We start from the raw sequence: 12,060 nt of genomic DNA, 5'->3' as shown, positions 1-12,060 counted from the left end.
TTATCCTTTCATTCTGAAACCTGTTACAAATCCAATGTATTCATTTTATCCAGGATGACCAGTGATCTGGCCAATCGTATTCTGCTTGTGGCAAAATCTGAAGCATCTGAGTTCACAGGGAAATTACTGTCCATTTGCATAAATGTCTGTGTTTGGTTCCTTGGCAGAAACAGCACATGGCCGTTCTGTGCACCATCTGCAAAAGCCCATAGTACCAGCCTGAAGTGCCAATTTAGGCTCGGCAGCCTCTTTGTCCTGGTATGAATGTTTTTGTTTCCAGGATGTACTCTACAACTTGAGAGACTGGCTCTTGCTACAGCAATGGCATTTGGAGCAAGATTTATTTAAACAAATTCCATTGCGTAGAGGGGGATTGCACCTTTAAAATCAAAGTCTCCACGCAAAATGTTATGCCTCCACACAGTTCTGAGAGGCCTTTTCAGCTCTTCTTCAGTATTTTTATAGTATCATTATTATAATGTTACAATACAATGTTACATGATATTATCTCAATGTTGAAAACCACCTTGGGTATCATTTTTGAGAGAAAGAAATACCACCACAAATCTTATCAACTGAAATAGTCTAGAGGACATGCAAAAGACATTTGGAAAATATGCAGTTCAAAACAACCTATGCTGTTAAATCTGAATGAAAATGAATAGGAGTTTGGGAAGGCTTCTCATATCAAGCTGAAATGCTAAAAATCATTTTCAAAAATAATCTGGACAGCTGAGCTATACAAATTATTCATGTACAAATAACAGATATTGGAAACTGAGAGGATTCAGCATAAAAATGGGCCAAGGAGAAAGATGAAGCACTTCTTCTCTACCTCCTGGTTTTCTGCTTAAGACTTCATCCTCCTGTGGTTGATTCTCTCTCTTTCTTTTTTAAAGGGTCAATGTTACATGCAATTGTATACCATGTTTAGTTTGGCCCTATTTACTTTTACCCTTATGCCCATCCTGAACAAAGATAGGTACAACATAGGGCAAATAGTATAATGCAATAATTATTATATCCATTAGAGGTCAGCAAAGTTCTGTTGTACACATTCTGAAGGAAACTGTAAAAGCATTCTCCCAACCCCTGCTACGCCGTATTTATCTTTCAGTTCTAATATTCATAATGAACTGTATTTATCAACAGCATGAAAATTCTCGGGTTAAAGTTGGCTAAAAGACACTGATAAAAGATGGGATGCTATTTCCATTCATTAGATATGGGAATGGAATGGAAAACCCTACAGATTATTTCACAAACTAAGGAATGCTTGCTTGAGAACAAAATATTTCATATACAGCTATGTAGTTCACGAGAAAGATGTGGATAAAGTAAATTTATCCACAAAACCACTATTCAACAGTCAATACTGCAGAGACTGAAGAGCAAGAGAATGACCACCCAAGGGACCATACAGATGTAACGACAAATATCTTAACAGAGGTAATGGGGCACAGGATCGCATGGCCTCTTTCCCGGAGTAATTTCAATCATTCCACCACAAACAATGTGGTTAAATATAACAAGCATCTTATACCAGCTTCAAAGCCTAGTTAAGAGAACTTGGAACCTTGTAGCTTTAATGGTGTCAAAATATTACTTAACCGAGGCAAAGATGGAATGGGGAAATTCCTCTCGGAAGGGTCTGTGCTGTTCCAAATATTTTAACTGCTGTTAAGAGATCAGCTCTGTTACATCTGCACCAGCTTCTGCACCAGTGAAAACCCTGCACAATGGGGCTCCCCCCAAAAAAAAACTGGTTGGGGGGAGGAGGATTGGGAGAACCCCCAGAACAGGGCATAGAAGGAAAGATGGGGAGAACACTCTGCCTGGTAAGCTAATAAGCATGCACAGATGGAATATTTGTAATAATACAATGTTGAAAACCACCCCATGTTTAAATATGATTAATGGGGTGGTATTCAATTAAGTTTTACTCAGAATGGATCCACTGAAATTAATGAACATGATGAAATTCGGTCCATTAATTTGAACAGGTCTACCCTGGAGAAAACATAGCTGAATACCACCCAATGTTTCTTAGAAGTCGAGATTTTCAAGTCATGCATCTACTTACATTGCCTTTTTCTTTGCATCAGTGTTGTATGCTGCTTTATCATCTAATTCCAAAGCCTTCTGAGAGCAAGTCATCACCACTTCATGATCATGGATGGTGTGTGCAAAATGTGCAAGTCTGGTCATTGTCTGAAGTTCCACTAGTGAGTCTGACCAATTGCACTCCAAAGCCATTTTCACCAACTGCAAATGATAGTCAGATAATAATAATTTCCTGTGTCCACAATGCCAACATCTATTATTTTCAGTCTAAGATATTTCACAGAATGAGATATTGCACACTGTTGTACAGAACGGTCTGCGAGCACCTGATGCTGCAGTGCTGCGCAAGTGTGGATCTATTTGGAAACAGAGATAGCAAACTACTGAGAGTGCCATGTAGAAGTGGGATAGTAATACACGAGCAAATAAAATTAAGGAAAACTATTTGAAGAATTCAAAGAAACCTATCTCATTTGCATTGGAATTGAAATCATAAAGGCAACCATGTTCTCAGTGCCTGTTTATTTTAGAGCACAAAGCCTTCATAGTGTTTCTCAAGAGGCTCAGAATGTAGATAGAATCATACACTTTGGATCACTTGGGCAGAAGAAAGAGAATAATTAAATCTCCTCTTAATGAGAACATTAGCAAAGGGGTAGCAGCCCTGGCCAGAGCTAGTCCAGGACATTTATAGGTTGAGTTGGCTTGCATGTAAGCTGAAAGGCGACTTGGCATGAACACACAATTACGTGAGCTCCCAGAGAAGAAATGGCATTGGCAGCTGTGCTCATGTGAGTGAGCTAAACCATGGTTTGCCTCAGTGTGCCATCATTTGTCTCACTTAAAGCAAGCTACTAGCTGTAATTGCACACATACAGTACAGTCAAAAGAACAACATACGTACATGAGAGAGGTTTGGAAGCGAAAACTCCATGAGACCCAAACCATTGCATGAGTACATTTCCAGACCAATAAAAACTTTTGCCATGGGATTGAACCCCTCTTCATTACCCTGAATAGAAAGAGACATCAATATGCAAGGTGTTTGCAGATAACAAGGCATATTATTGAATTGTTAAGGACTGATATTTTACACTACTTACTAATCCACATGGATAACTCTATAATGACTTTGGGTTGTATCTAATGGTGGTTTTGCTGTAGTGTAAAGAACTGCTGCTTGGGCGAGTGAGGGCACCTGATTTGTTCCCTCAATCCACTTAAGTTGCCTGCCCCTCCTGAGAAGTTGCTGCTGAAAGTCGAGGATTTGCTGGGACACAATGGGATACAGTTTGGAGGATTGCAGCAGAAGGGGTCAGACCTGCAAAAACAGGGTGCCCTGACTTCCACGAGCAGAAGTGTTTCTGGTTAACTGCCTGCTTTCCTGTATGAGAATGGGAGAGGGGGGAATGAGCTCTCTTTGCAGTAGTGACTCTATTCCGTCCCTGAAATGAAGTATTTATAATGAAGTGCCCAACAGTGGAGACTCTTGAGAGTCCCATGGACTGCAAGAAGATCAAACCTATCCATTCTCAAAGAAATCAGCCCTGAGTGCTCACTAGAAGGACAGATCCTGAAGTTGAGGCTCCAGTACTTTGGCCATCTCATGAGAAGAGAAGACTCCCTAGAAAAGACCCTGATGTTGGGAAAGATGGAGGGCACAAGGAGAAGGGGACGACAGAGGATGAGATGGTTGGACAGTGTTCTCGAAGCTACTAACATGAGTTTGGCCAAACTACGAGAGGCAGTGAAGGATAGGCGTGCCTGGCGTGCTCTGGTCCATGGGGTCACGAAGAGTCGGACACGACTGAATGACTGAACAACAACAACAACAAGCCCAACAGTGGCCTTTAATTTTTCAAAAATTAGGCTTGCTACCTCGTCATCGACTCCAAGCCACTTCCCAATCTGATGCTGAACTAGCTGTTTGGCTTTCACCCAAGTAGCAACGACCTGTTGACGCATAGCAGCAGGTACCGGCTCATCAGGTACACTCCCATTTGGCAAATGCATAGCAAATTCACAAACCTAAAGAAGAATATTTTGCAAATGTGAAAGAAGAAAAAGTTAATGCATGCACACAATTAACAAATACTCTGTTTTATCCAGATGGCAGCCAACAAAGCTGTTGTAGAATAAGCGTTCATGTGAGTTCTAGAGGCAACGCCAGCAAGCAATCTTGGACAAGCTGAAGTTTCCAAGTTATATTCAAGGGCAGCTCACATAGAACACATTGCAGTATTCTAATTAGGAAGTTACCAGAGCACAGAGTGCTATGGCCCAAAGGGGGCCACAGCAGACAAGCCAGTCAGAGCTGGAAATACAGTGGAACCACGGTTGTTAAACGTAATCTGTTCCAGAAGACCATTCTGACTTCCGAAATGTTCGACAACCAGGGCGGAATGGGTGGTCGGCCATTTCAATGGAGAAAAGGGAGAAACGCACCTCAGAAGCCGTTTGACTTCCAAGGCGTGTTTGAAAACTGAAGCATTTACTTCAGGGTTTTCAGTGTTTGGGTTCCGAGACGCTCAAAAACCAAGGTTCCACTGTAATTAATAATAATAATAATAATAATAATAATAATAATAATAATACATTTATTATTGATACCCGGCCCATCTGGCTGGGTTTCCCCAGCCCCCTGGGCAGCTCCCAACAAATAGGCACTCCCAGCCACCGAGGATCCCTGAACTTCAAGTGACCGTGTTGGATCCCGAAGCTGCAAACCTGCTCTTTCCAGGAGAGTGCAACTCCATGCAAAACAAGCTGTCTTCCCACCTCCTGGACTCAAGAACTTGGAGTACATAATGCCATTGTCTCTTTGGGATTCAGTTTCAATTTGTTGCTGGTTCAAGCACCAATCCTCCATGCAGTTAAACAAGAAGCATTATGCCAGTTAATTCAAGGAGAGCAGAGCCAGTGAGGAGTGTAGAGTGTCCCAAGGGACAGACAGAGAGGCTTTGGGGGCCACATTCAGATCCCAGGCCCAAGGTTACCCATCCATGGTTTAGGTCATACTCAACTAGATGGACTAATGATCTAACTTTCTCATGCAGCTTTCCATGCTCCTAATATGAATAAATATTCTCTAACAGTCTTTTACACCCAAGGCCCTGGACAACTGGGAGCAAAGCAAACAGCACCTTCTCACCCAGGCTTAACAAGCTGGCCAGCCCAGCTCTACACAGCCTGTCTTCCATGTCTTCCATACAGAAGACAATTGGGATGAAAAAAAAGGGTGTACCTCTATGGCTGCTTTAATATCATGGATCCCAGCTGGATCCACAGATAACACTGGCGCGGTAGATAGCGTTGATACTTTTGGAGCAGCCTTTCTACGTTTGGTGGGCCCTTCTTCCGGAACTTTCTTTTCATCAGGTTTGGAAATAGGCTTTGGGATCCAAGGAAGAATTAGGCCCCGAGCCAGAGCGTTACATAATGTCACCAAAATAGTAGTATTCCTGAACAAGAAACAAAACGAAGGATGTAAACCACTCACAAAGATAGTGTTAGAAACAGAATATGGAAGCATGTTTCACCACCCACGTAAATCAATAAAAATACATGTGAAGATTAAAATGCAAGAAGCTTGTGCTCTATATAACATACCTGAAAATGATGGTAAGAATGTACAAATATGCTAACATTTAAGCAAGAAATATAAGCTCAGTGTCCAATCTTCTTGGGATCAGAATGAAAACTCACAAGTCCTCCATTCAACTTCTTGCCATTTCTGAGTGATAACAGAGTGTTTGTAACAATCTCCTTTTAGCTAGTTGTTGTATGATCGAGGGCCTCTCTCCTCCAGTCTCCTTTCCAAATAATGCTTGAAAAGTGTAGGATTATGTATTATAATAGCACTGACACTATATTCCTGTACTGACATGATAAAAGTGGAATAGCCTGTTTCCCTCTTCATATTGTGGGAGAAATATGTGCAAGTCCTGAAATGTGGGACTGAAATACCATTTTTTTTTGTATTGTCAGCAGATCCACGTGAGGGAGAATGTACCACTTTCACAACTCAGCAGGGACCATGTGGAAGTGCCATTTGTAGGAATCACTGCCTCTACATGGGGTCTATATCTATGGCTGCCACAAGCTGTAAGATGACAGTGGCCTGAAAAATGGATTTCGCAAACCGTGGTGGCTGCCAGCGTAGGACGCCTACGGCATACATTCAACACCTTTGTGTGATCCCTGCTGGCTGAACTGCATAGCCCTCTCTTGACTAACATGTAGTAGGGATGTCAATAGTCTGAACTGGTTAAAAAACATCATACGGTTTTTTCAACAGAAAAAAAAATGAAATGCAATTATAAACCAGTAAATTGTTCATAATAGCTTACATACTAGTTATATTTGAAATTCAGCTGGCCTGTAAGCCATGTCACATAGCCTGTCTTCATTAAAAAAAATAAAACAATGAAACTTTTAAAAACTCAAACCAGGTTGATTTTAATTGTTAACTATTTACAATAAACCCTATGCAATAAATCTGAATGCACCTAACAGAATCTGTCTAAATCCCAAACTATTCTGAATTAAGGAAATGGTGCATGCACACATTTTCTTTTTTCTTTGTTTAATAAATCCATTTCCCTGGCTTTATTAAATGTTCCACGTATGTACATTTTAGAGATTAATAATTTACAGGTCAGCCCACCCTGTTTCCTTCTTCCCTTGAGTCACTGGGGTGGGCATATTGGGGGCTTCCGGGAACGGGAGGGAAGGCGTTGGCCACAGAGGTGAGTCTTAAAACTTCAACGGAAAAAAGTAAAACCAGAAGTGCACACATTTTCCTTTTGACTATGCACAGCACAGTTTCATTGCTATTGGCCACTCTGCTGTCACTTATAAAAACTGTGTTTAGCCACTATTTCAGATGTATGAGATTTGAGTAGATAAAGCATATAGAGTATGAAAATCAGCTGGAAAATGTTACTAATTACCACAATAAAATCTTCCCAAACAAATGTATTTTAATGATGCTGAAGCACAGCATGGTAAAAATAAAAGTTATGGCGTTAGTAAAATAATTCTGCACAAAACATCCCATCAAACTTTTAGAACTTACCCAAAATGTCCAATATTCCTAACTGCACTGAAAAGAGTATGCAGGGATTCCACAAGTTCTCTTTGTCTTTTTGCAGCAATAAGGTGTTTATTGTGATTTAAGACATACACTACAGTGTTATGTACAATCCATGCTTCATTTAACTCTTCTCCAATTTTGGCAGCCCGTAGAAAGTTTTCCATAGCATACTGAGACAAGCGGTCAATCCAGGAGCTATGAAATTAAGAGTAAGCAAGGATTTTTTTTATATTGCTCCCCCTGCTCAGAATAAAATAAAACAGCAAAATGCATACACTAAGGAGTACCAGCCCTCAAGTCTCTCAAACTCTATTATTTCCAAATGCTACCATTAAAATAGCTATAATTCAATCCTCACACCTTCTCTTTGCTTTTCTGTTTTACTAAGTCCAAAGTAACCCAGGGTCATGAATACACTCATGCCCCTTAAATGTACATATTCATATATACATGCACAATCACCAACACAACCTTCATATAGAAATACAAAGAGTATTCTGACTTCCCAAGGATTGAAAAGCCAGAGTTGTGTCAGAATGTGGAAACTTATGGTTTTCCCAGATCCTGATCTCCACATTGCCAGCCGCTAAAAGTCCACTCCATCCACACAACCCACAACTGAAGTTATCGTCTGCCCTACATGAGAAAGGTTTTCTCTAATGAGCAAAGAGTAGTCTTAGTGGATTTTCAACAGGAAACAAGATTGGGGCAAGGATATGATTACCCTTATTATCAAAGCCCAGTCTCATTGGCCTTTTACAAAAATGGGAAGAGATGAGAACTTGATCAAACCATATTCCCCCCATCCTAAACGTTACATATTCTAGGAAAGTCTGGTCTAAACTGGCCCAAGTTAATGTGCAGTAAAATAGATATTTGACCATAGTCCCTTTGCATTTATTTCCACCAACCATTCTGACCAGGAGGAGTTGTGCATTTGGTCTGAAAATTTTGGAGCCCCAAGCTTAATGCAGCATCAGCTTTTACAGTTTGACAGTACAACCATGAGGCAGTAAGGTATGTATGCTGGCAGGAGAAATAAAACAACAGAACAACCATTATCAAAGGGAATGCAGATGAAAATAATTAAGGATGAATAATTTCCCACTAGATACTTCTTTGGTGCAATGCTTTCTTAAACCATGTACAGATTTCTAATTATTTTAATGTGGGCCTGCTGCTTTTCAGCTGCAGGATTCTGTCTAACTTATCTACAGTGACAGGGTCCCTCCAGGACATGAAAGATCAGTGAACCACTCTGCTTTGCTTTTCTGGAAAGCTGAAATATGCAGCCATGTAGCTTCAAGCAGCATTTCCAGTAGCAGCAGTTCATATTGTCGTGCCCCATGCATCATATGTCATGCTTATTTAACAAATTTATGTCTTCTTGCCTCCAAGTTGGACTGAAGCCTTTGCCTCTTTTTTTAATTAAACATGAGAGATCTGTTTCAAGCATCTCTGTTTCAAGTATTTATTTGGCACTGCATATAAAATCAGCTGACCCTGATCGCTTAATATTTTTTAATCCCAGACAGTTGTGGTGTCCGCTTATTCATATACCCTAGTTAGCCACGCTCTGTGGGGAGGGGGACTCTGTGGCTGGGCATGCAATATGCATTTTTGTACACATTACGTGGCTGGACAAGTGCACCGCAAATTTCAAAGTATGGCTATGTTTCATAGAATCATAGAATTATAGAGCTGGAAGGGACCACGAGGGTCATCAAGTCCAACGCCCTTCAATGCAGAGTTTTTTTTTTGTCCAATGAGGGGCTCGAACCCACAACCCTGGGATTTAGAGCTGTACTTATAAATATAATTATGATAAATCTACTGGAGAGTCAACTTTTACTGGACAGATTTGGGTGTCAACAATAAGCTAAGAAATGTGCTACCCTCAAAGTATATTCTTGCCAATATTAATTACTGTGAAAAATGCAGGGGTGGAAGAATGACTACACAGACATTTCATTAGAGGCCAATATTCAAATTTTGCATTTCAGAGTTTAGTCAACCACACAAAAATTTAAAAGATGAGCACTTAAGATTCACTTAAAGATCACATTCACAATTCAAAAATTAGTTTACATATTTAACTGCTCTAATGGTTAATTGCAGCGAGAGCATCAGAAAAGCAGGTAACAGTTCTTCAGATCAAACCACCTGTACGTCTTCCATTCTGATTCATTCTCAGTTTGTGCTTTGTGCATAGCATGTCCTGCAGAGTGCAAACTCGTATCTACAGGGACAACCGCATGGTCATTCAGCTGGACACCTTCCGTTCTTAATAACTGAATAGTAGCCTAAAAGAGGAGACACAAGAGGAAAAACAGAAAACAAGGCATTGATAGATAGCATATGTGGCATCAAAATTAAACATTTTCTACAACTTAAGTAATTGTGGCTTGGAGGGCAAAGGTGTCTGGTCCATCTAGCTCAGTACTGTCTTCACTGACCAGCAGTAGCTCTGCAGGGTGTGAGTGCCAGCTTGGCCCCGTGACCATGGGTGCTCAGGGCTGTGGGTGCCGTGCAGTGTGCATGGCCCTGGCACTGATATTTGTGGGTGCCTGGCCCCTTCATGGGGAATTTTGAGGGTGCTCGGGCACCCAGGGAATTGCCACCTAAGATCCACATTTTCAGGGGAATGAACCTGGGCAAAGTAGATGCTTTACCCCTGAGCTGCAGCTGTTCTCCTTACAGGAGATGGAAGAAAGGGAGCATGCCAGCTGAACACTAATATGCAGGTTTCTCTACATGTTTTGTCAGCTCAAGCAATCCATCTTTCAATAATCCATCATGCTGGAAAAAAAGGCAAAGCTTATCTGAGGAGGAGGAGAGCTGGGAGAAACATACTGATGCGTCAAGCGGGAGGAAAAAACTGAGGGGAGCGTGCCTGCCTCCCACAGTTCTTCACTCCTGCCTGCAATCATGTGATGAGAATAAAGCCACACCATTGGCCTGGCATCCCATGAGGTAAATTATCAAACTCTGAATAACAATATTTAGTAGTTGCAGCATCCCTTTAACCCTGTACTTTTAGAGAAATTCCATCCTCTGGATCTTTTAGTGTGGTAGCACCCACACTTTGGAAATCCTTGCCAATTGACACCATGCAGGTGCTTTCATTGCATTCTTTTAGGTGTCTGCTAAAAGCATTTTTGTGTTGGCAAGCCTATCCAGACATGTAGACTGTTGACATATGTTTTAATCTAGTTCTTACCTTATAATTAATTTAATTTTTTACTGATAATTGTTTTGTGCTATTCTTTTTGTAAACCACTTTGATGTTTTATCACAATTAAGTGGTATATAAATCTTTTGAAACAAATGAAACAGAAGATATAAATATAGGCATTTCCTTTTCATGGTCAAATCAATGATAATACTACTGGTACTGCTTATATAAAGTTGAAAAGGAATCTTTCAATATACCAATACTCATCAGAAGACTAGTGGAGGAGCCAATATCCCCACTAAAAATTATTAATATCGCTGAGCCTGCATTAAGCATACCAACATACATATTCTGACATTCCAGAGAAGGCGGGAGTAATGATGAGAGGAAACCCTGTGACAGTTTAAGTGCAAGAAACCCAATTAAATAGTGTGTGGATTTCAGAGCTCTACTCATATAAGAGATAAACAGCATAAGCACTTGCATTAGACAACATTTTTATGGCCCTTTCTCTTGTAAATAAGCAGCCATCAGTAGCTAGCTTGCATAAGTGGATATCATTGCCTTATTAGCATTGCATATATGAAACCAAGGGCAGAAAGAGAGAGATAATTATTTTGATCGCTGTACAGTTTACTAACCTCTGCATTAATGAATCTTACTTCTGCTAAAGTTCTTAATAAATCTCTTTCTAAAGAGAAGCATTTGGTGGGTGAAGGTGCCGGTAATTCTCTTTGCACATTTGCTTCCTGTTCCTCATCTGCCATAATAATACTTGCTTTTTTCTTGAATACTAAGAAAAAGAAATAATGTGCATTATTTTAAGAACTTTTTAATGCAGGCATGTGTTATGTAAGCTTTTAAAACGATAAAGCCCTTCTTTCCAGTTTTAAATTTGTTCCCCCCCCCATTAACAATGCAATTCAAATTTCCTTTGGGTTCTTGGATGTTAGAAATAAAAAAATAAATAAAAAATAAAAAATTCCTTCCAGTAGCACCTTAGAGACCAACTAAGTTTGTTCCTGGTATGAGCTTTCGTGGCTGATCAGATCCCAAGTGTTTCCTCCTGCACCAGCATAAATATGAATGTTCACAGAGAAGGCCTTGGTTGTGAGACAACTAGAGGCAGAAAATTTCCAGGTTTTTTTTTTCTTGATCAGCCAATCACCCATTCCCACCACCCTTCTAAATTATACCCCTCCCCACTCTCTCACTATATATAAGGGTCTGGTGACTTCTGTTTCAGTGTCTCTGAAGAAGTGTGCATGCGCACGAAAGCTCATACCAAGAACAAACTTAGTTGGTCTCTAAGGTGCTACTGGAAGGAATTTTTTAATTTTTAATTTTGTTTTAATTTAAGTACAGATACAGATTACAATATGGTTGCTATGACCTGAAATGACAAATTCTGGTATCTGGGGCATGGGAGCAGATACTTCTGGCTCAGGGTGCAGGGTCCAAAGCAAGCATGCAGATGAAGGGAGAAGCTGAACTTCAAGAGGTTATTTTGGTTGGAAAGGAGAGCCAAGGAACATTTGGTAGATCTAGGGCTGACCCTGTGGGTTTCAGCAGGTCCACTGGTAGAGTATAGCACAAAATCTATTTACCACTAGAGTAATGTTATCCATATCTAAATTTCTGTAGCTGATGCCACTAACACACACATCCCAATTCCAGGGGCGGATCTGGCCCTGAATTTTTTCCCGACACCCAAGACCCCACTAAT

At 40.5% G+C, this 12,060-nt stretch overlaps 1 protein-coding gene across 1 annotated transcript in view; it reads right to left on the bottom strand.

Moving 5' to 3' along the window:
• CFAP46 (cilia and flagella associated protein 46) overlaps nt 1-12,060 on the bottom strand; it is a 71,750-nt gene that overhangs the window by 41,361 nt on the left and 18,329 nt on the right. The window contains exons 15-21 of the mRNA XM_033148068.1: nt 10,976-11,127; nt 9,323-9,462; nt 7,142-7,354; nt 5,309-5,525; nt 3,943-4,092; nt 2,969-3,076; nt 2,084-2,265 (exon numbers count right to left, since the gene is read on the bottom strand). Of these exons, the coding sequence (XP_033003959.1) occupies nt 2,084-2,265; nt 2,969-3,076; nt 3,943-4,092; nt 5,309-5,525; nt 7,142-7,354; nt 9,323-9,462; nt 10,976-11,127 (1,162 nt within the window). The remainder of the gene's footprint in view (nt 1-2,083; nt 2,266-2,968; nt 3,077-3,942; nt 4,093-5,308; nt 5,526-7,141; nt 7,355-9,322; nt 9,463-10,975; nt 11,128-12,060) is intronic.

This window comes from Lacerta agilis, chromosome 5 (assembly GCF_009819535.1).
Source record: "Lacerta agilis isolate rLacAgi1 chromosome 5, rLacAgi1.pri, whole genome shotgun sequence".
NCBI classification, from domain to species: Eukaryota; Metazoa; Chordata; class Lepidosauria; order Squamata; family Lacertidae; genus Lacerta; species Lacerta agilis.
This window is presented reverse-complemented; position numbering and strand designations above follow the sequence as displayed.